A 25435-nucleotide genomic window follows, 5' to 3' on the forward strand; every position below is an offset into this window, starting at 1 on the left:
AATTTGAAAAGTGGAAATTACCATAGTCGGTAAACAATATCAATATTTTACTACAACTTAACCTAACACTATTCTCACAAAATCCTCCCTTACTAATGCCTAACCTTAAACCCCCCCCCCCCCCCCCCCCACGCCTGACCCTTAAACTGCCATTCGCACCTTAACCGATCCCTGATACCAATCTGCCACAATTACGATAATCTTAAAGTGCCGCCATAGGCGCGTTAGTAATTGCAGCTACACTGTAAAATGTGGGCGCCCAAATTTCACAATATAGCTGCAATTTATAAAGATGCCCATGGCGGTGCCTACTTTCTGATGGTAGCGGGCACCCAAATTTTCTATTTCCGATTATAAATCAAAGTCTCTTTAGAAATGTAAAGTGAACCAAAGGTGAAAAAAGTGAGATACTTACCTAGGTAAACGAAAGCCTGTGGATAGTCCTGAGGCTTACCGTGTCCTCCTTGCCCCCACCAGTGCCATGCACAGACGTTCTTAACATATCTGGCAAGAGCTTGTTGGATATGTTCTCACGGCTGTTTGCCCCTCTGTGTACGAGTGTGGCCATACTGCGCCTGTCCAGTAAGCTAAAGCTGCTCACTCACAAGCGGCTCCGTGCTACTGTGCAGGAGCGGCCATATTCACGCTTGCCCAGTACAGCCGGGCTCGTGCATGAAGAGAAGTGCAGGCGAGATGAAAAAGAGGGTCTCAGGCAGTGGCAGTGGTCTGGAGAAGGAAGAGGAAAGCTTTTGGAGGATTCAAAGTCTTCCCTCTTCTAACATACCGTATCTTAGTTACTTGTTTGTTTTTGCCTTGGTTTGCTTTAAATGGTAGATATAACAAGATATTCAAGATTTTCTACAAATGACAAACAGACCAGACAAACCACGATTCAAAACGGAGAGCAATTGGACAGGACACACTTTGCACAAATATGCTGGCATTTCAGAAAAAGAAACAGAACTGGAATCTCCAAAGTTCTGGAAAACTAGGCTGGCTGAAGCGGACTTGGAAAGGAGGGGAGGTGGGAGTGCCAGGAAAACCTGAAAAAGTGAAGGCTTTACCCAAACACAGACAAATCTGGAATACATTATTAACTGCTCAAGTGGGAGCAACAGGAAATAAGTTAAAGTGAACCTGTACCCAAATCCTGAGAAAATCCATGAAAATATGATACAGGTTGCCATGCTATGATTGCTCCAAATCTTCAATTTTATTTTTCTTTGTGCAGGAATTTCCTATTTTCTGATATGGAACGCGACTCAGTCATTGTGCTCCCCTGCCCCCTCTCTTTGAGCCTAAGTTACTAACAGAGTATTGTACCTTGTTAGACATCAGTAAGGCTCGGCTCCCACTTGCGCTGGCTAATGTGCGGCCAGCAGGACCCATCAGTGTAGTGTCCGCTCCGAAGGTTCGCTGTGGTCCAGCTGGAGCCCGGGGCAGATACGTTACCACCATAGGCTATATGGTGAATGCTTCCGCCTGCCCAGGATTATCGCAGACTGTACAGAAGTACAGCCTGCTTACTGCAACGGCTCCCATGGATCCACTGCAGAGATACAAGAGTGAACGGCTCCTCTTTATAAAATAGGAGTCGTTCGTGGTCAGTTTTGCGATGAGTGGAGAATGGTCAAAACAAGTGCAAACGGAACCTTAAAGCGGATCCGAGATGAAAAACTACCATATTTTTCGGAATATAAGACGCTCCGGCATATAAGACGCACCTAAGTTTAGGGGGCAAAAATCTGATAAAAAAAAAAAAAAAAAAAACTAATCCTAGGTGCGTCTATGGTGCAGGGGCGTCTTATGGACTTTTTCTCCCTAAACTGTCACTATCTAAGCTACACTGCCCATCTACACCACACTACACTTCACTTCACTTCCCCCACTACACTTCACTAACTAACACCTGCTGCTGTAACTACTACACCACACTACACTACACCAACCAACCCCTTCTGCCACCACCAAATACACTACACTAGCTAAACCCTGATGAAACATCTCACCTGATCCTGTCGCCACGATCCTCTCCTCCTCCATCTGGCTTTCTTCATCAGAGGGCGCCTGTCATTCTGGATGCCGGTGTTCAGAGTCCCAGCTGCTGCGCTCCTCTTCAGCTGCAGTCTTCTTCTCTATTCATCCCAGGACATCTTGGCATTCATTGTGAAGGTTTTCAGAGCCCCAGCTGCCCACGCGGCTCTTCGCTGCAGTCTTCGTATAGACTGCAGCCTTGCGATATAAACGTGCTGCCGCCGCCATCTTCCTAGTTACGGCGTCCTCCCCCGATGTCCTCCCTAGTTACGGTGTCCTCCCCCGATGTCCTCCCTAGTTACGGTGTCCTCCCCCGACGTCCTCCCTAGTTACAGCGACTTCCTCTGACGTACTTCCTAGTTACAGTGCCCTCTGCTGGTTGATCTGCGGCGCACGTGTGCGCGTGACGTCAGAGGCACTGTAACTAGGGAGTACGTTGGGGGAGGACGCTGTAACTAGGGAAGACGTCGGGGGAGGACACCGTAACTAAGGAGGACGTCGGGGGAGGACGCCGTAACTAAGAAGGATGGCGGCGGCAGCATGTGTATATCGCAAGGCTGAAGTCTATAGGAAGACTGCAGCAAAGAGGCGTGCGGGCAGCTGGGGCTCTGAAAACCTTCACAATGAATGCCAAGATGTCCTGGGATGAAGAGAACCAGACGGGGAGGAGAGGATCGCGGCAACAGGATCCGGTAAGTATATTCCGGAGACACATTTATCGCATCTTTGGAATATAAGACGCACCAACTTTTCCCCCTCATTTTTGGGGAAGAAAAAGTGCGTCTTATATTCCGAAAAATACGGTAACTATAACAAGTAACTTGTCTATATATCTTATCTAAAGTTTAGATAGTTTACACAGCAAATCTAGCTGCAAACAGCTTTAAAGCCCCATCTACACGGAGCTACATCGGAGCGATCCAGCGGCTTGATTAGCCGCCGGATCGCCTGTTCCACATCCCCACGCGTCACCGCTCCCCGGGGCGCGTGTGTCGCATTCGATCCGCCCTCGTCCCCGCCCAGCGCCGCTTATCTTACGCTCGATTCCCTGCCATTGTCCCCTCGTGGGGAACGAGCAGGGAATCGGCGGTGGCAAGATCCGACCTGTCGGATCTTATCAATCGAGCCGCATCAGCGGCTCGATTGATAAGGCACATCGGAGCCTCATCTACGCATGTAGATGAGGCTTAATAGAATATGATTATTTCTTCCTGTGATACAATGACAGCAGCCATGTTTGTAAACATTACAAAGAGGCAGGCTTATCTGCATCTTGAGCAAAAAAACCTAATCCCCCCCTCCTCCTACCCACTGCATCTGAAATCTCTGGCTAGTAATACCTCCTCCCAGGGCCGGATTACTGACCAGGCAACAAAAGCAGTCGCTTGGGGCCCCATTCAGAGTCAAAGGGGCCCCATCAGCGCATAAACCAGCCCTCGCCATCCTGTCAGCGGTGGCTGGATGGTATAATGGTTAAAGGGACTCTGAGCAGTGCAGTAACTATGGAAAGATGCATATCATTTTAAAGCTCTCTTTCTCCTCTTTCCAATAATATATAAACCGCCGCCCTATGCCTTTTAGTTTTCGCTATTTTCGCGATTGAAATCGCAGCTACAGCAATTTTGCTCGCGAAAATAGTGAAAACTAAAAGGCGTAGGGTGGCAGTTTATCTATCATTGGTAAGAGGAGAAAGAGAGCTTCAAAATGATATGGATCTTTCCATAGTTACATTGTATTACACAGGACGACTTTTCTCCAAAGTCAGCAGCTCGATTCAGCACAATGCAATGAAATATAAGGAACCCAGGGGGATATAATTACAAACATCATGCTGGTAGGTGTGAGGATGTAATAAATTAGTTGTGGGTATGCTTAAAGGCATACCCACAGGCACTGCTCAGAGTCCCTTTAAGGGCTCTGCCTCTGATACAGGAGACCAGGGTTCGAATCTCGGCTTTGCCTGTTCAGTAAGCCAGCACCTATTCAGTAGGAGACCTTGGGCAAGTCTCTCTAACACTGCTACTGCCTATAGGGCGCATCCTAGTGGCTGCAGCTCTGGTGCTTTGAGTCCGCCAGGAGAAAAGCGCGATATAAATGTTATTTGTCTTGTCTAATGATGCCGTGCACTGCTGATTGTCTTCAGAGCCAGGCTCTCCTCCTAGGTCCCCCTCCTGCTACTGTGCGCTCTGCCGCTGCCCACTCCTCCCTTCCTTCCCACAGAGAACCACAGCTGCAGCAAGAATTATAGCAGCAGATGGCAAACGCTCACTCACCTATCCATGATCCAAGCGATAGAGATCCCATCATCTCAAACCCATCTGTCTCTTCTACAGTGCAGCCACTCGCTCTGAACTTCCTGATTCTCAGATCAGACAGGAAGTAGGAAGTAGTAATAGTAGTAGTAACAAAGCGGCAGCACTCTAGAGGAGACAGATGGGCTCCGGATGACGGGACCTCTATTGCTTGGATCGCAATAGGTGATGTGAGTCATCTGGTGCTGTCATTCTCCCCCCTGCAGCTGCCTTCTCTGCTGGACTATCGTATTCACTGGGATGGAGGCTGCATGGTGGCTGTCTAGTTTGGGAGGAAATCGGTTGTTCGGTGGTGGGGGTGGTTATGTAATTCTGTCTGGGGAACGGCTTCCGGTTTGGCGGTGTCTAGAGCTTTCTGCTATTGCCAGGCTGGAGATGCAGGGGGAAAGCGCTGCTGCTGTGATATCTGGCGCCCTCTTCACAGGGGTGCCCCAGCCCCTGAGTGCAAATGTCCCAGCCATTCATCTCTCACTCTGCATTTTGCCGCTGCTATTCCCTGCATTGTGCACCCACAGAGGAAAGCGGGCTGTTGCCCATAGCAACCAGTAGCTCAGCTGCCCCGGTGTGTGCGGCATGTTGCTGTGCAGCTGCATCTTCTGATTCTATTACGACATGATGGGGGGGCCCAAATCAGTTACTTTGCTTAGGGCCCCATTTAGCCTTAATCCGGCTCTGCCTCCTCCTCCTCCTGCCCAGACTGAGCCCTCATGAGCCCTTGCTACTGTCTGAAAGTGCCTTGGCTCTCTGAAAACCTGTGGGCGTGGCTAGTTTAGTTTATAGGGAATAAGAGTATTAAAACAAAAGCAAAAAAGTATTTGGCTTGAGGAATGCCCTATAAACAATAGGAAAGGAACACAATTATGCAATGAGTAAAAGTTCATCTCGGATCCACTTTAAAGCAGGAATACAAAAGAGGGTTCAGAGTGCACTGTCCAAATGTCCATACGATACTTATTACCCTTAAATGAAATCAGTCCTCTGTAGAATGTTCTCCTTATGGTGGCCTTACATGGTACAAATTTTTCATCCAATCTTACCATTTCTATGTAGTATAAGGGTAAATTAAGTGAATATACTGAAAGGATGATTTAGGTGCTTCCCTTATATTACATAGAAATGGTAAGATTGGATGAAAAAACATTGTACCATGTATGGGCACCATTAGACCACCTATGATTGTTTTCTTCCTGTCTATTATTTTAAACCTTTTATTTGATAGAAAAAAAAAACAAGTACTATTCACATATTTAAAATGGTATAAAGTAAAATCAGAGGACGTCTCCTCAGCACATCACACTGGTCACGTCCCGCCAAGGCTCCACCAATGTGACGTGCGGAGGAGATGTCCTCTGATTTTATGAAGCACTTTTTTACCATTGAGGAGCTGTTGTGAAAGTCTGAAGAGTGGTGCAGTGGTGTGCTGATCCAGGAAGTGCATAGCCAGGACAAAGGACCAGCAGGTAGGTGCCAGAGCGCATACAGCTGTCTGTCAGATTTACCTGCCAGATAGATTATTTCCAACATGTCCGATCTGAATTTTGATTGATTTTTCGATCTCTTAATATCTTCTATCGATTTTTTGATAGAGCGCTGGGTCCATTGTTTGAGTCCCAGCCAGGGCACTATCTGCAAGGAGTTTGTATGTTATCCCCGTCTCTTAAAGGGTTTCCTCTGGGCACTCCAGTTTCCTTCCACATCCCAAAAATATGCAGATAAGTTAACTGGCTTCCCCCTAAATTAGTCCTAGACTACATACATACACTACATGATATAGACATATGACTATGGTAGAGATTAGATTGTGAGCCCCTCTGAGGGACAGTCAGTGACAATGCAATATACTTGTACAGCGCTGCAGAAGATGTCGGCGCCACATGGTCTCCAGAGAACATTCTAATGAGGACCGATTTCCTTTTAGGGTGAGAAGTATGGTCTAAATATTTGGGCAGCATACTCTGACACATATATAAGTAGATAAATACTACTTCTACTTACATAACAGATGTATTGTGCTATCCACGTAATGATTCCTGTGAATTTTATAAAGGAAAAGCAAAAAATCCTATTTTAGGCAGTGGCCATTTTGCCAAGCTAATGCTGACATCATATCCTTCCTGACTCTGGTTTCCCCCCCTCCCTTCTCTTGCTCATTGTGTATTCATTAGCTGCCCTCCTCTGTCTTTTTATTTACTTACTTTTATTTACTCCTCCAATCGCTGAGTCACCTCAGCCTTGCTTGTAAACACAAGTGATCAGATTTTGTTTCTGATAAGCAGCTAGGCAGGGAAATAAATGGAAGAGGAGGAATAGATTATAGATAAAAAGAACCCCCAGCATGCAATGCTTTGGCACGACTAAAGTATGACTAAAGTATGTGATAACTCCGAATCATAACAGCATAAAAAGTTTTGAATGTTTTGAATGCAGGATTAGCATCTTTATCACTTAATACACTCCGACCAGTTGCTGTTGAAATTTGATTTTTATAGCAAGTCATACATACATCATACATATGTAATCTTTGTTCATCTCTATATTTCTACCATTCAATAAGCAGTCACACCTTTGTCAGTTAACAGACAAATGGGCCTCATGGGAAATTAAGGAAACAAACATACATTGTGATTTGCTTGACTGTGTTACAAGAACTGCAAAATGATAATCGACCATGTGTGAGGTACATTGTATGAGAGAATAACCAAGACCATAACTCCGCAACACCCCCCCCCCCCCCCCTCAAAGGGAATCATTGCAAGTTCTTTTTTTTCACAGAGGACTACTTAAAGTGAACCTGAGGCGAGAGGGATATGGAGGCTGCCATTTTTATTTCCTTTTAAGCAATACCAGTTGCCTGGCTAACATGCTGTTCCGCTGCCTCTAATACTTTTATCCATAGACCCTGAACAAGCATGCAGCAGATCAGGTGTTTCTGACAATATTCAAAGATTTAAATATTAGCTGCATGCTTGTTTCTGGTGGAATTCAGACACTGCTGCAGCAAAATAGATTAACAGGGCTGCCAGGCAACTAGTATTGTATAAATAATGGTATAATAAATATAAATAATATGGCAGCCTCCATACCACTCTCACCTCAGGTTCATTTTAACTAACATAATGCTCACTCACAGATCACCATCTTCTTTACCAATGTGCTGCTGTATATAGAGAATGTGGTGCAGCACATGAAATAGGAAGCTGCATGTGGAATTGGAGGGGGCTGGTACACACGGGGATGCTGCTGCAAAGGACCAGGAAAAGAACGCTGTACACTGTGGCTGTACATGAAAAGAGGGGATCTGCAGCCCAAAAGGGGTGTTGCATATGGATGTGAGAGGCTGTTTTATATAAAAGAAAAGGCTTGAGAGACATGAAGGCTGTACATAGAGGAATGGGCTGAACATAGGATGGGGTGCTGCTACACATGGGAAGGCTGTGTGTCTACACATTTGGTGGCTTCTACACATGGGAGGGGAGATTTCTGCATATGGGAGGTGGTGCTGCTACCCAAAGGGTGGTTGCTGCACATAGGAGGGTGTGTTGGTACACATTGGGAGGTTGCTGCACACGGGAGGGGTTGCTGCTACACACAGAGAGATTGCTGCACATTGGAGGGAATGCTGTTGCACACAGGGAGGTTGCTGCACATGTGAAGGGGTGCTGCTACACATGGAGAGGTTGTTGCACATGGTAGAAAGTGCTGCTTCCCATAGGGAGGTTCCTGCAAATAGTAGGGGGTGCTGCTACCCGTAGGGAGGTTGCTGCATACAGGAGGGGGTGCTGCTACTCAGAGAGGTTGCTGCACATAGGAGGTGGTGCTGATACACCTGTGATATAAACTCATGTACACCTTACTACTACCGATTGCTTCTTGAACGTACTACATTATTTTGGGCTCTCCGTGTTCTTTTTTCTTTCTCTGCAAGTTCATTACCAGCACAGAACCAATGAAGAGCTAATATGGTAATGGAAGAAAGGGCCTGGTGTGCCTATCTGATCTAGGGTTCCTGGTACGGTTGCTTCCTCTACATCCCCTATTTTTACACCACTGTTCTTCACTGCTAAAGATTTTGCTGAAGAAGTCAGTCTGTAATAGTGATTAAATGTCATCTAGAATAAAGAAAAGGTTGTCTTGTTAGAGCTACCTTATTTTTATATTGTGATCTGGATGAGTGGGAACAGCTGGCTGATTCCGTTGCAGCCTTGCTTGAGAAAGGTCGCTCAGGCCTGGAACCCACGAGGAGCACATTTCTGAGCGCTTTGTGATTTGAAAAGCTCTTGCTAATGTAATGCTATGGGTTTGATCCCACATGAGCGATGTGATTTTATAAAAATACCCATAGCATTGCATTAGCAAGAGCTTTTTCAAATCACTAGTGCTTAGAAATCGCTCCTAGTGGGTATAAGCCCTCATTGTGCTGTATTTTGTCAACCATAGTATCTGTCTACCATACAACATAACAGCGATAGCTCTGTTCCCATATAAAACAACATGGTGAGAGGATCCCCTTCCAAAATGCTAATCGAAATAAAAAACTCGAAAAATATATATTATCAAATTAAAAATGCTAATAAAAGTCCTATGATTGTGGTGAGAATGAATATAAAATTGGCAGATAATTTACAGTTTTAAGCTCCATACACATGCTAGGCCACAATTATCAGAAACGAATGATAGACAGGTCGGCCAATACGATGGTAAAAGACAGCCATTATCGCCCATGCAGACCAATCCGTCATGGCGGATCGGTTTCATTCAGACAATGATCAGTGCTAGTGGTTCGTACCAAACGATAACTAATGATTGATCCATTCAAAGAACTTATGTGAGGCGAATTTTGTGCTTCCAGGTACTCATTATCGCGCTTCTAGTAACGATCTGATCAGCAGACAGCTGTTGTGCTGTTCTATTCAAATGTGCGCCGACATCATTCGCTTGTTGCAAACTGTCAGAGATTGCTTGTTTTCTAACGACTGCAGGCTCGCATGTGTACAGAGCTTTACTGTAGTGTTTCAGATAAGCCCTGTCCATCAAGTCACCTTTCCCTAAGGCAACAGTAATCAAAGGCTCCTGTAAGCTTATACTGTATGAAGATGATGCTCTATAAATACATAGCAGAAGTAGTAATACATAATATTATTATATCAGTACCACATTCCCAATACTCTTCACATGACTTACAGTCCACAGGCACTGATGGTAGTCTCTACATTTCTCTGAAGACAGCTGTCCTATCCAGTGACTGGACAAGATGCTAAAGAACAGGCCTCACCCACAGTAAGTGGGGCATTTCACTGACAAAGTCAAGGTCTTGCTAGTTTCTCTTCTTGCAAGAAAGAAACTGGGGATGTGAAAGTAGGGATAATTAATGATATGCACATCATTTCCAGTTGATGCAGCATCTTGCAAATTTATGTATGAGGCTTGAACATGAACCAATCAGATCCTGCTAAGCTAAAATGTGATTGGTTCATTTTCAAGCTGCATAAATCTGCATACAAAATTTGCATAATTCTGCATCAACTCCAGATTATTTGCATCTCATTGACTATCCCTATTTGAGAGCCAGGAATTGCACAAGTATGAAGGATAACCTATTGACTTGGTGGTAGATGAGGCAGACCTAAAAGAGTATGAAATGGTACACTGTACAGTAAATAGTGCCTATCGATGACACACAGTAACTGACAAACATTTTTGAAAATATTATGTGGACTGTAAACTGTGCTTGCGGACTATAAGCAATATGATGAGTATTTAGAAGACAGTGTTGTTGTATGTGTAGAGGATAAAAGAGAAGGTAATGTTTTGACTTGTGAACACCTACAAGTCAGTCTGTTTTGTACTCCTGCTGCCTGAAGCAAGGAACACTGAAGTACTATTTTTTTTTATTTTATTTTTTGCTTTAGTTAAAAGGAATCTGAAGAGAGAGACGTATGTTGGCTTCCATATTTATGTCCTTTTAAAGAAAACTTGTAACTTAAAAAATTTCCTCTGTGGGGTACTCACCTCGAGTGGGGGAAGCCTCTGGATCCGATCGAGGCTTCACCCGTCCTCCTGCGTTTCACGGCGGTCTCGCTGTGCCCCTCCGAATAGCAGGGACGTAAATATTTACCTTCCCGGCTGCAGCGCAGGCGCAGTATCGGCTCTCCGCTCGGAGATCGGCAGAAATAGCCGATTGCTGTTGGTCAAGTCTCCTGCGTAGTAGAGCGGACCCAACGGAGATCGGCTATTTCCGCCTATCTCCATGCTGACAGCTGCAACAGCACCCCCGCTGGAGCCAGGGAAGGTAAATAAATCAGCGCTTGTCATGCTTGTCGGGGGAAGATTCCAGGACGCTTCGGGGGAGACAGCGCTGGACTGCCTCCAGCTACAGGAATGGGGGAAGGTTCATTGGGACCCTAAGCCTTCCCCCTCCCAAGGTGAGTACCCCCCCCAGGGGATTTTTTTTTGTTACAGAGTCTCTTTAAAGTGTACCCGATGAGGTGCAGGAGAGGCAGGTGGGACACAGAGGCATAATCCATGCTGCATGACATGCCTCTATGTCCCCGTCCCCCCCACTGCTGTGCCATCACCCCCCCCCCCCCCCCCCCCCGAAACTGGCGACATGCGATTGTCACCAATCTCGAGGGGAAAGGAAGAGAGGTTTTCCCTGCTTAAGCACCTACTGGCATCACAAGGGGGGGGGGGGGGTGCGGGCACACTTCAGGATGTCGGGCTGAAGGAGTGAATCCCCGACAGAGTTTTCCACCGATCGGCGGGTTGAGGGGCGGAGCTACAGGCGAAGAGGTGGAGCTGCAGGTGAAGGAGCGGAGCCGCAAGTGACTGAGGAGCAATGCCCAGCCGAGAGGGGAAAAGCAACGGCCAGGCAAGCAATTGTGTAAAACGCACACAGCATAGGGAGGAAGTCACTTCTCCAGGATCCACTTTCTCTGGATGATGCAGATGGCAGAGGAGAGCCTAGTAGGAGGAAGATGGAACCTGGAGAGAAGAATTCTCCCTCTCCTGCAAACTCTGGGTTTGGGGCACCCTCTATACTTGGTGGGATCACCTGGCTAGCCAATACTGGGGGGAGGGGTGTCATCTGATTACCTATACTGGGAAAAGGGGTCATCTGGCTAACTATAATGGGAGGTCATCAGGCTACCTATACTGACACCCGGTGTCACCCTCCTCACTCAGTGTCACCCTCCTCCCTCTCAGTGTCACCCTTTCTACCCAGTGTTACCCACCTTCGACCTAGTGTCACCCTCCCCACCCAGTGTAACCCTCCTACCACCCACCACCCAGTGTCACCCTCCTCCCACCCAGCATCACCCTTCCCACCCAGTGTCACCCTCCCCACCCAGTGTCACCCTGACTACCTAGTGTCACTATCCCCAGTGTCCCCCCACCTCCTACCTAGTGTAACCCTCCTCTCACCCAATGTCTCCCTTCCCAGTGTCACCCTCCTACCTGCCTCCCAAGTCAGTGTCACCCTTCCAACTCAGTGTCACCCTTCCAACTCAGTGTCACCCTCTTCCCACCCAATGTCACCCTGCCAGCAGCACCCAGTGTCACCCACCCATCCCTCTTAGCAGCTCCATCCCACCCCACCAGCACCCAGTGGAGGGAACATTTGATGCATTTTTGCTTTGAGGTAAAATGTGCTGCATTTCATATTTCTGGGGTAATGTATATGTGTATTTCACATATGTCAGAGGTACTGTTTGCTGCATGTCATGTGTGGGAGGAAATGTTTACTGCATTTTAACATGTGTGGGGGGTAATGTTTGCTGCATTTCAGGTTTGCTTTATTTCATGTGTCTATGCCTCATTGCATGTGTCAGAGGTATTATTTACTGCATTTCATGTGTGGGAGATAACGTTTTCCTCATTGCAAGTGTGGGAGGTAAAGTTTGCAGCAATTTATGCGTCGGAGGTAACGTTTCTTTCATTGCATGTATTGGCGGTATTGTTTGCTGCATTTCATGTGTCAGAGGTAACATTTGCCTCATTGCATGTGTGGTAGGTAATGTTGCTGCATTTAATATTGAATGGTCATAATGACTGCATTTACTTCTTTGGGGTTATTTTTGCAACATTTGGCATTTTGGGGGTTCATGATTACTGAATGGTATGCTAATAAATGAACCAAAAGAAATACTACAGGAAAATTGATATATTTTGCTGCCTAACTGTGTATGTTGAGGACACATAGGGCACTACCTGCGTCTTGTCATGGCCACACCCATTTTCTGTTTGGGGGGGGTCACATGCCCCCTAGTGGCTGGACCGCACAATGGATTCCAATTGGTTTCAGCACACGGACCATGCAATCTGTGGTCGCAATCGGTGCGCAGAAACCGCTGGAATTTTTGCAGCAGACAGACTAGAAGGGAGCTTGTGAGTTACAGTAATACAAATTACACACTATTTCAGGGTATAACTGCCACCACTCCTACAGAAGGGTAGGAGACCTAACTGCACTGATACTAATACCTGCAAATAAAATCGGTTAAAATACACTCTATCCTGGCTAATAACAATTCTCAGTAGCGATCTTCAGAAGCTAGGATTCGGTTTGTGCGGCTGAATAGCAGGGGTAGCTGAACAAATAAACGACTTTTAGAAGTTTTTTTTATTATAAATGCAATATAAATAATTCATATACACAGAAAATCATTAAAATCAACAATTATAGAGACAATAATAGCGCAGTATGAAAATAAAAAGGGAGGAAAATATGTATACTTAAGTTCAGGTGAAAATATGTCCTTTCTGGGAAAACACGTGAAGTTTCCTTGTTTCTGGAGCAAAGTTCAAACAAAGATGGCCGCTGCTCGTTGCTCAGAGCAACAGCATGCCTGCATGAAGATGGAATTTTGTAGGATTCCTCCTCTCTGCCTGAAGCTTCATTTTATGGAAGCTAGTTTTGGGGTGGGACCAAGCCCGCCCCTCTGGTTGACAAGCCAATCACAGTTCAAGTCCTTGGAGAGATTTAGGCTTAAACTTATAAAATGCTGTAATTTAAAAACAGGAAATGCCATATTTGTGCGGAGGACAGATTCATATTCTTCAGAATATGACAATTCCTATGACATCAGACGTGGCTACCATATTAGGTTTAGTTCCTGAGAGGTTTAATACTTTGTCGTGACTTATCCCTGCCCCCCCCCCCCCCCAAGACTGGTATCAAAAAGGTCAGTCGAGACACCCCGAATCAAATGATATAACTTTCATATCTCTCATATAAACGATATTCCTTAAACAGGCTAAAATTCCTATACTACATTTATGTTTCCTCTGTCTCCAACGGAGTCGAGAAGTCTGATCTCCAGTTGGATTTATCCTGTCTCTTCAAAAGGCAGCAACACTTTGCCATTTAGGCTTACTGCTGGAAAGCTTTCACACCTAGGTGTCACTGGCCCAGGAAGGAACTCTTTTGTTCAAGTTAATTACACAAACAGATCTTATCAGAGAGCCAACTTGTCTCATGAAAAGAAAGTTCTGCTAATGGCTATGAAGAAAACAGAGACCCCCAGGCTTGGCTGCCTGCTAAGCCCTAAACATCAGATTCTGATCTGGCACATCAATGGCAATCAGCGCAGCAAACCGATTGCAATTGCATTCTCTTTTTTCACGCCTCTTCCATGACAGGAGGTGTCTGTAAATAATCCGCACTAGGTGCCAAATACTCTAGCTACGCCACTGCACTAGGGCCATTCCTGAAGCAGTTCTCCAGCTGCCACTGGCCAGCTCTGTCTCTCCTCAGCTTCCCCCCCCCCCCCCTGCTGTGTGATGAGACACACAGAGCAGCGCTTCCAGCGTCATGACCCCAAGGGTCACGCAAACTGAAAGTGATAGATTGCAGACCACAGGAGTGTGGCAGGTATCATTAGTAGCGTTTTTTTTTTGCTTATAAATGCCTCGCTATAAGCAATACTACGTAAGCCTGGTAGTCCTGCTGATCTCTTTGGCTTTAGGAGTGTCTGAATCATACACCTGACAAGCATGTGGCTAACCAGTCAGCACACCTGATCTGGATGCTTGTTCAGGGTCTATGGATACAAGTAGTAGGGCCAGTGCACACCAAAAACCTCTAGCAGATCCGCAAAATGTTAGAGGTTTATGAAGCAGATTTCAGAGCGATTCTAGGCATGTTTAGAGACGTTTTCTAAACATGCCTAGCGTTTTTTGGAACGTTTTTGTGTTTGTGTAGCAGATTTCAAATATTATTACAGTAAAGCTGTTACTGAACAGCTACTGTAATAAAAATGCCTGAAAAAAAAAAACGCTCTGATCTAGCATTTTCAGAGCGGTTTTCCACTTTCCCATACTTTAACATTGAGGCAGAAACTTATGAAAAACACAAATGAGATCGAGAGCCCGATATGGTGTAGTATGTCAGGATAAATGGAAATAAATGTAAATCAATAGTTGACATCCTCACAAAATTAGGTTACTACACAGGCAACCACTGGAATGGCAGGTGGGGAGAATTATAACCTGACCCCACTCAGGTATTAAAATGTCGCTCTCTGTAGACAGGAAAAACAGGTGGGGATGCACCCCTCCACCCAGGGTGGACTTAATCAATGGAAATGTCAAACAACAGAGGCGCCAATAAGCATAAAATATTTAAAATCGTTTTAAAAGGAGGGATGTAGGTGGACTCACCTTTCTCAAGTAAAGACCAGCCAATGAGCCGTTGATAAACAACAGTATAATTTATTAGGGATTCTCAGAACGGAGAAAACATTAGAAGGTCATGTCCTGGTCAGAGGCACTCTGACCAGGACATGACTTTCTAATGTTTTCTCCGTTCTGATTGCCTGATGAAGCGGGAGCTTTGCCCGTGAAACGCGTTGCATTACTTGGAGAACCTCTAATAAATTATACTGTTGTTTATCAACGGCTCATTGGCTGGTCTTTACTTGAGGGAGGTGAGTCCACCTACATCCCTCCTTTTTAAACGATTTTAAATATTTTATGCTTATTGGCGCCTCTGTTGTTTGAAGTTTCCATTGAGGCAGAAACGCCTCAGAATCTAAAAAATGCTGCAGCCCCTGAGTTTGCGTTTGTGGAAAAAACGAACCGCTCTGGCGTGCACAATTCCATTCACTTTCATTAGCCAAGCGGTTTTCCCCCTGCAAACGTTTTAAAAAACGCTCCAGAACCGCTCTGGTGTGCACCAGCCCTTAGAGGAAGATGATCCCCATGATAGCCGGGCAATATGAATCGTTTAAAAGTGCTTTAATAGAAAAACAACATTAAGTAAATGAAGGTAAGGTTTATGAAGGAACTGAGGGACATTGTCTCATGTAGTGCACAAACCTGATTATTCCCACTAAGATTCTGCCTCATGGATTCATGCATAGTGTGACTGCAGCCAGAGGTCCACTTAATGTGTCACAGAACTCTAAGAAAATTATCTGCCCCTTTAATTGGGCTTTCACTCTTACCCGGAGATTGGGAGATTCCTTAAATATTGAGTATTCTGGATTTTGGCACTGTCCCCTTCTCCAGCAATGAAAAGGGTTTCGCACAACAGATTTAATGCAACTCAAAAAGTCTGAGGGCTAAAAACAGCTTGGAATTTTCCAGTGTGACACAGTTTTCTTTGGGAACTTTATGTACAAAGAAAAAACTAGTAGCCAGATATATCCACCAAAAGAAATCTTGACAGTAACAGAACTAGCAAGAGGTAATATATGAAAAGCTAACTTAGCTAAGTCTTCAATAAACTGTTCGAAGGAAAGGCAGCCAACATAAACTAGATTTTCTTATAGTACCGTAGTTCTAGCAGTTTCCACATTCAACATTGGGTGCAAATTACAAATAAAATAACCTCCTTGGAGTGAAAATAAGTCCAAAGCCTTGATCCAGCTTATAGAAGCATTCCCCCTCAATGGGCATACCACTCACCAGACAACATGATGCCACAGTGTACTGTATCCCACACACTGGAACAGCATAGTAGTGGGTCTTAAGAGATGAAGGCTTTGGCAGCAGCGACTGCAGATCAAGGTGCCATAGTTGAAAATGGTTCAGGGATCTACCAACTGAAGCTGCAAAATGCAGGATTGGAATGCTTGAACACTTGATGTTTGCCCAATAGCTGTCAGATGCAGATGTTCAATACAGCATACATGCATGCAACCACTATTGGGCAAACATTAAGGCTGGTTTCACACCAGGACGTTGCGTTTTAGGGGACGTTATGGTAGCATAACGTGCCCCTAACACAACGCCTGGTGCTCCCTGCTTTGGACGTCAGAGTGAGCCGCGTTGTGCAGCTCACTCTGGCGTCCGTGATGCGCACTCTTGGACGCATGCGGTATCACGTGGTCCCGCCGGCCAATCGCCGCACAGAGCGGCTATTCCAAGAAGTAAATACTGCACGTCACTGAGTGCAGTGAATATTAATTAGCCATGTGCCTGGCCACTCTCCGCTCCTCCCCAATGTTACTGAGCATGTGCAAGCAGTCTAAAGCGGCTCTGCCGCTTACAAAGTACTGCATGCAGTACGTTGACTTATGGCGCAGCGTTACTGTGTAACGCAACGTGGGCACAGTGAACAGCCCATTGATTTTTCATTGCTGTGCGGTGGGCTGCGGTACAGGCTGCACTAACGTGCGCCTGTAACGTCCCACTGTGAAACCAGCCTAAATCTTCACACAAAGTTTGAATTGTAGAACTTACTTTGATGGCTCTGGTTTTGTGAAGCCTTTCCAGCCATGACACTTGATCTGCAATTTCTGCTGCTAAATCCTCCATTTCCTAAGACCCTTTACTATCAAGATGCTGATCCAAACTGAGTGATGAAGTGCAGGGTGTTTAGCCTATAAGGTCATATTTATTGCTGAATGGTGTGATTATTGAGATGGAGTAAGCTTACAAATTGGGTTATGTCTTTGGTTCTCTTTTGTGGTGGAGTTTTTTTTCACTTTAAGAGCGGTGAATTTGTGATAAACACTCTGTGTAGATATGGCAAAGACTCCTCTCCCACCATTCAGCTACCCTCCCCTCATTGTCAGAGGGTGAGCAAAGATTTAAGGGTGAGGAGATCTGGTGGTCACTTTTGCAAACCCATGTATGTTGGGCTTAGGGTGAAGTGGCTCTATAAATTGGTGGTCCCTCCCTCCTGAACACCTGAACTGTATAGCTGTTTAAGGAGTTAATACCTCTCTCTGGAGGTGGGATCTATGCAATTGTTTTATTTAGAAAAAAAAACATTGTTTATTAATATATAATATTTATCTGAATGCTTTCTTTATACAATATTCATGTTTAAAAGTAGCATCACCAGCCATTGTCTGAGGAATAAAGCCTGCAATCATGGCAATACATCAGTTAGTGTGTTTCTTTTAAAAAGAGGAACTGTAACCAAGGTTGGTCATCATCAGTAGCTGATACCCCTTTTCTCATGATCTCAAATAAATTATTAGGGGGTCTTGTATGGCTAATATTGTGTTGAAACCCATACATTTATGGACGATTGGCTGCTTATTTCTAATTATTGGCAGAGAAATGATGCCTAATTGTCTGTACCTGTTCTAACTCATACGCTTTAGCCTTGTCCTCATCCCGGTCAGCATTCTTCCTGTAGGCCATTCCCAGGCCCCACACGGCCAGGATACTGTACACATTGTCCCGGACCCAGGCATCCCTCTGTTCTTTGCTGGCGGGGAGTAGTCCAGTGATTGGATTCTGAAGGGATAAACAACACATTATTTATTACCAAATAAAAAAATACTGTTTCACGAGTAGTTCGTAGATTCTCATTGAGTGATAACTGACTGCACACGACTAGCCAGCCTGAAACACATCTTTTAGAGCTACATTCGCACTGATGGTTATGTGGGCAGTAAACTGCTTGTGTTCTATTGCCCTCATAGGGGCGTTACTACAAATCATAGGGGCCCCCTGGGAATAATTGGATGGGGACCATCAATGTTTACATCCTTTCCATGCCTAACCCTGGTGACCCTCAAAGTTTGGGGGTCCATCTTGCAAGGGTCAGAAAACACTTGTGGACATCATAATCTTCACACACAAGTGTAGCCTCAAAAAAACACCTGATCTGAAGGATTGACCGCTTTACTGGAGGGAGTGAAGTAATAGTTGGGGACCCTTACAGTTCTAACACCCCCCCCCCCCCCCCCCGGGGCTGCATGGGCTGCTCTCCTGTGGTCACACTCCTGTGCACTCATATCCAAAAATAGTTTTCAGTTGCTGTGGCAGATTTATAAGCTTTCTCATTCCAATGCTGTCCATAAGCTGTAGTGAAAATTTCTGCAATAGTACCAAACGTGTAAACGTGTACATGGTTGAGGGCAGTAGGGATGGTCAATGAGATGCAAATAATTTTGAGTTGATGCAGTATTATGCAAATTTTGTATGCAGCTTGAAAATTAACCAACCAAATCCTGATGAGGTAAAATTTGATTGGTCCATTTTCAAGCTACATAAATTTGCATACAAAATTTGCACAATTCTGCATCAACTCAAAATTATTTGCATCTCACTGAACATCTGGGAGCAGTATTCATCCTCTGCTATATTCTGTATGCCACAGATGCTCTGTTCATCCTCAGCTGGGGAGGGAAGGGGGTGTGGGTACAGTGGCACGGGAGTGACATCACGTTGCTGGCACGGTAAGAGGGAAGAAACAATGCTCATCTCTGGTGGATCTCTGGCTGAGCAATTGAGAGGGGTTGGGGCTACCATATACACAATGTATTCTCGGCAGAGGTTGTTGTTATTGACCTCCTCGGACGAGTTTCATCAAACATTTGTACGGAACTTTAGACATTTAGTAAGTATGATAACAGCACTGTATGATAGTGATGTCCAAACTTGTCTTTCAATGACCCTGACCTTCTTCCTGCACAGTGAATTTGCCAATCTGCCATGACCTGCCCTCCTTAAGCTGGCCATACACTAGGCCGATTACCCGCCGATCGACAGCAGATTCGATCACTGGGATCGAATCTGCTGTCAAATCGTTCACGCTAATTTTCGATCTATTTCGGCCCGAAATAGATCAGTCCCGTCGTTCGCGCCGTGCGGGAAATTACCGTCGATCGCCTCAGGTAAAGGAGCGCATCGCTAGCGGCGTACGACCGACGCAGGTATACATTACCTGAAGCTGGCTCTTGGCATCTTCTCCGCATCACCTCCCGGCTCCCATCTTCTCCGCATCAGCTTCCGCATTCCGGCATCCAGCATAACTTCCTGTGTCACTGCAGTGACAGCGGAAGTACAAATAGAGGGCGCTCTATTTGAACTTCCGCTGTCACTGGAGTGACAGAAAGTTATGCCGGATGCTGGGATGCGGAAGCCGATGCGGAGAAGATGCCCGCCGGGAGCCGATGCGGAGAAGATACCCGGGACCAGGCTTCAGGTAATGTATGCGGGGGCCCGGGGGGCGACAGCGGCAGCTCAGCAGATTGTGATCGGTTTCAGGCTGAAATCGATTCACAATCTGTTTTTCAGTAAAGGCAGATTCGATCAGAGAGGGATCTATCTGTTGGTCGAATCTGATGGCAAATCGACCAGTGTATGGCCACCTTAACAGTCTGAACGATTGCCTGTGGATCCTGTACTATGCCTGCTGATTGGTAACACGTCCAGTATGTTGCTGGTTTCAGATACTAATCTGCCTGCTCATTATACAGCTTTTGCACCGGTTACCAGAGGACTATACATCAGGTCCAAGTTCTGGCAGTGAGTCACAGCCAGCTCCAATGCTTGACATTTACGGGTCCACAGCAGCCGGATGTGGCAAGTGATAGATTTACCACCCTGCAACAGTCAATCTTATCAGATTTCAGTTGCTCCAACCAGTGTTGTACTACGCAGATAAGTACAAAGGTTCACAGCCATTGATCTTCTGCTGCTCCTTCCCTTTCCTGATGAAAAAGTACTGCCTGTAACCAGTGATTTACTACCTCTAGCAGCCTATCAGGTCCCTCACTGTAGTTCCACTGCCCTACAGAGTGCCGCTGTCCTCTCCAAAAGATCCCCAAACCACAGCTGTGGTCACGACCTACTGAACATGTGTGGGCGCATCTGGCCACCTCTCTCAATCTCCTGTAGCCAGGAGCATTCTGTCCTGACACAGTTCAAAAAAATACTTAAACACTGCAATCTCAGAATGCTCCAGTCCGCAGAAGTGCGAACAATAGAGATGCACAGACACGTCTGCAAGCACTGTAGTAACATATAGTAGAAATGCAGCAAATTATTCAGGATACACATTTTTACATAAATTTTCTTGGTTTCAGCATCAGACACACTTCCTATGTTTATATATAGCTGTATATTGGATTTATCCTTGCCCTCTCAGCGATTAGCCTAGGCTGAATAGCTATGTGGAATTTCCAACCCCCCCTACACCCACATTGGAACGCTCAGTAGCCAAACATTCCACCGAGATCACTGATAGAACTAAAGCTGTCGCCACCTGTGATGAATTTAAGTATGTAAATCTGGGTGAGGAAAGATTTTATGATGGGCAAACACTGACTAAATAATCTGTAAATGAATATTGTAAAGAAACAATAAGCAATTGTATTCATTGTTATTTTCACTAGAGTTCCTCTTTAATTCTTAAAACAATGGCTTAAATAAACCACAATTTGTGCTTTTCAGGTGTAAAAACAGTTTCCCGTGCTTGATAAGATGCGATTAGTCCCTACGTTACCAGTGTGTGCCCTTGCTCCATTCAGTGTGCATGAAGACATGACTGGCATACTGTACCTAGACAGTAATGCTAACAATGGTGTAACAACTGGCTTTTTTTCCATGGACATTTTATCTATTTTTCACAACTGTAGGAAAACACAGGCTATTCCCTGTGAAGTCCTACATTTCACCATGAAGAAAATATATAATTGACGCAGAATGGAATGCACAAATCAAAACTGTGTTTCCAGTGACTACCACAAAAAACATATCCCATGCTCCAACAATAACATAACTTGACCTCAAAAGGCAAGCATCAGCATACAATAGCATCTCTGAGGTAAAGAACATAGTGGAATATTCCGGTCAACAACACTGTAGTGACAAGCCTGATACGGTACGTCTCTGTAGCTAAACATTTCACTCAGATACACGGTTTCCATAAAATGCTTTACATTGTAAAATAAATATGGAACTGTAAAATTGAAATAAATGTGGTGAGATTAGGAATGAACAGTAACAAGGGCAGAGTTGCTTGTTAAATACTATACATAAATAAGTTACTGCAAATATTTACAGTCTTAACTGCTGAAATAAAACAAATTAGCACCAGAGAATTAAAATAAAAAACATAATGAATGCACAGCAGGTTTATGCTGGCTACACACAATTATTATTATGGATTTATAAAGGGCCAACATATTCTGTTGCGCTGTACAAAGTAAGAAACAAACATGGGGTACATAATACAGGCAAATTGTATACACCAATATACAAAATACAGAATTGGTGACAAAAATTAATACAAAATACAGAGTTGGTAATTACAGTGACAACTGATAACCTGATGAATAACATTTATAATGAATTCCAAGACACAAAGGGGGAGAAAGCCCTGCCCTTGCGAACTTACAATCTAAAAGGTACACAAGAGGTACACAACTGTACCTCTCGGCCCCAGACCTTAACTCCCTCCTCACACGGGTTCCCGACTGCCTGTCCGCTATCTTCTCTTTCATGTCCTCTCGCTTCTTAAAACTTAATATGAATAAAACTGAACTAATAGTCTTTCCACCATCCCTGTCCACCCCTTTGCCTGATATACAATAAATGTTAACAACACGTCTATAACATCAGTTCCCAAAGCACGGTGCTTGGGGGTAATATTTGATTCTTCTCTCTCTCATTTACTCCTCACATTAACTCCCTAACCAGCTCCTGCCATTTCCAACTGAAAAACATAGCACGCATCCGACCTTTTCTCTCCCATGACACAACCAAAATGTTAGTACATTCTCTTATTATATCTCGATTGGACTATTGAAATATATTGCTTGGTGGACTTCCAACTAACCGACTAACCCCGCTCAATTCTGTACTGAACTCTGCTGCTCGACTCATTCATCTCTCCTCTCGCTCTTCCTCTGCTTACCCTCTCTGTCAAGCTCTTCACTGGCTACCAATTAATGAGAGGATTCAGTTCAAACTCTTAACCATAACCTACAAAGCTCTCCACAATCTCTCTCCCCTGTACATCTCCTCACTAGTCTCCAGATACCAACCCAACCGCAATCTCAGATCTGCACACGAGCTTCTTCTATCCTCTTCTACAATTACCTCCTCACATTCACGTGTACAAGACTTCTCACGTGCCTCACCCCTCCTCTGGAATGCCCTTCCACAACACATCCGCCACTCTCCCACCTTCGAAATCTTTAGACGTTCCCTCAAAACCCACCTTTTCCGACAAGCATATTCTCTAGCTTAGGCCATGCACCCACTAAATAACCTAATTACGCACTGCCTGTACATATACTGTATACTTCCCCCACCTCTTGTTTCCACCCCATTCCTTTAGATTGTAAGCTCGCAAGGGCAGGGCTCTCACCCTTTTGTGTCATGGAATGTTATTAATTCAATTGCTTGCACACTGTTAGAAATTTATACATTTTAGTCATCATGTTAAATCAAGTTGTAATCAGCAGTGCGGTATCTTGTATCAGTGTTCATATTTCATGTATATCATTGTCTGTATCATTATGTATCCCTTGTTTGTTTTCTTACATTGTACAGCGCCGCGGAATATGTTGGCGCTTTATAAATAAATAATAATAATAATAATAATAAAAGAATAGGAGAAACGAGGTGGGGTAGTATACAATAAACATACCTGGAGGCAGTGTGTTTTAGGAGAACTAGTAGGAGTGCAACTTGGCCTCCGAATGCTGGTTGGAAAAAGTTAGTTTTGAGAGAGAGAGCGCGTTTAATGGGACCCTGAGCAGGTGATAAACACAGAATTTACACTTACCTGGGGCTTCCTACTGTCCCCCGGCTCCTTCCCTGGTCCCGGTTACTGCTTCAGCCCGAAGTTATCAGGTCTACTTCCCGCTTCCATGGATTGCAGCATTATGCCAGCCGGCTATGTACCATCATGCTGGCCGGTGTGAGAGTACTGCTCATGCGCGGTACAATCTAAGAGAACCACGCATGCGCAGAACTCTCACGGTGGGTGCCGGCATGACGCTTAGTTGGCCAGCGTAATACTGCAATCCACGGAAGCGGGAAGCAGACCTGACAACTTCAGGCCGAAGTCGTCCTGTAACCGCAGCTGAGACCAGGACCAGGGAAGGAACCAGAAGGACGCTGAGAGACCTGGTGGCTTATGGCGGGCAGAAGGAAGGCCCAGATAAGTGTAAATTCTGTTTTTATCACCTGCTCAGGGTCCCTTTAAAGATAACAAAGGTTAAGGAGTGACCGATGTGTTGTGGGTGATAATGGCATCGATTTTAAGTTTATTTTGGTCTCCTACAGAAACGCCTAGTGGTTTTGGATCTCCATGTCTGATCTGGGTCCTATGACCTATGTTCTCGACACATGGTACGTGTACCCCTGGGGGTACTTTAGGTAGGCTCAGGGAGTTCTTGAACTGGTCAGTCAGTTCATTATACTAAATTTTGAGATAAAAAAAATGATGATAAAACAAATAGAAAGAAGACTAAGAGCTAGTTCACAGTGGTCAGTTGCGTTGCAGAATAATTTTGCATGTCAGCTCACTGCCCATAAAATTGTATGTGCCTGTTCACAGTACTGCGTTGTAATTTATCACATTAGTCTAACTCGCTGCATGCAGGCTTTGTATTAAAGTGTTATGTCCAGTCTCCATGGCAGCTCACACATAACGCATGTGTTATGTAACTGACCACTGTGAACCTAGGCTGAATAAGTATTTATAGTCCAGTAAAACAATTAAGTAATGTTTGAAAAGTAAAACACACAATTACTAAGAACTCCTAAGCTATATGTATGCATCAAAGGGTACGTGAGATGTTCACCACAACAGCGGGTACTTTGCCAGTACAGTCATTGAGAAAGGGGTACATGCTATAATAGTTTGAGAAATACTGCTCTAGAACACTACCAGTAATACTGGGCTATCTACAACATAGGTTCTCAACGTGTGGTACGCGTACCCCAGGGGGTACTTCTGATGGTTCCAGGGGGTACTCGGGCTTGATATACTTAACCAAAAATAACAAATTTAGAGTTTTAGAAAATGATCAATCTTATTTAAACAGCACTAAATAAGTATTTTAGCTAATTAAAAGCAATAGTAAATGCTTGGAAATTGTTTAGAACCAATTATAATGTACTATGATTAAATATATATTTGTCAAGGGGTACGTGTGATATTGTTTACCATGCTAGGGGGTACTTGGTGAGTCCTGGGTTTTAAAAGGGGTACATACCAATAAAATGTTGAGAAACACTGATCTACAACACAAGTTTATATTGCTCAATCACCCATAGATTGTGCCATTACTTTTCTATTTTGGCTGTACAGTCAGTCCAAATGTTTTATCTATGAGGCACTGTGCAAAGATATTCCCTTCTGTCCCTATGCAGTGATGTACTGTATGCACTATCTTTACTACATATAAAATAATGTGTCCAAGATGACAGAACATCCAATATTACATCTTTTCCCTAGCGTAGGCTTCTTGAAACTATCTTTGTTGTGGGTCCAAATTCTCAGTTTTCTGAGGATAACAGAGTGAAGTTTGCATGCCACTTAGAGACTTACTAGCGCCCCCCAAGGCCAGGAATCATCCCTGTGTCACAAGACAGAAATGTGATTGCCAGTAACTTACTAATATAGACTTTGCTTTCTCCATCCTCCCATTTTGACTCTGCTTCATACAGACAGCTGACAGCTGTTTAAATCCTCCCAGCTGTACACAACCTTATCTGCAGCCAGGCTTTACAGCTTAATCCTCTTACTAGCCTGCAAGGCTCTTGTATGGTAGGTATACCATGATCCCATAGTTTACAAAAAAATACACTATGCCTGCATACTTTCCATGCAGTGTGACCTTTCCTGGCTGCAAAAGGAATCACCAGTATTAACAGAAACAATTAGC

At 44.6% G+C, this 25435-nt stretch overlaps 1 protein-coding gene across 3 annotated transcripts in view; it reads right to left on the minus strand.

Annotated features, from left to right (window-relative positions):
* The window catches only part of PHKA2 (phosphorylase kinase regulatory subunit alpha 2), a 175585-nt gene that overhangs the window by 120752 nt on the left and 29398 nt on the right, over positions 1–25435 (minus strand). For all 3 annotated transcript variants that reach the window (XM_068269976.1, XM_068269978.1, XM_068269977.1), the window contains exon 3: positions 17880–18038. In XM_068269976.1, the coding sequence (XP_068126077.1) occupies positions 17880–18038 (159 nt within the window). The remainder of the gene's footprint in view (positions 1–17879; positions 18039–25435) is intronic.

The sequence above is a fragment of the Hyperolius riggenbachi genome, chromosome 2 (assembly GCF_040937935.1).
Source record: "Hyperolius riggenbachi isolate aHypRig1 chromosome 2, aHypRig1.pri, whole genome shotgun sequence".
Classification (NCBI taxonomy): domain Eukaryota; kingdom Metazoa; phylum Chordata; class Amphibia; order Anura; family Hyperoliidae; genus Hyperolius; species Hyperolius riggenbachi.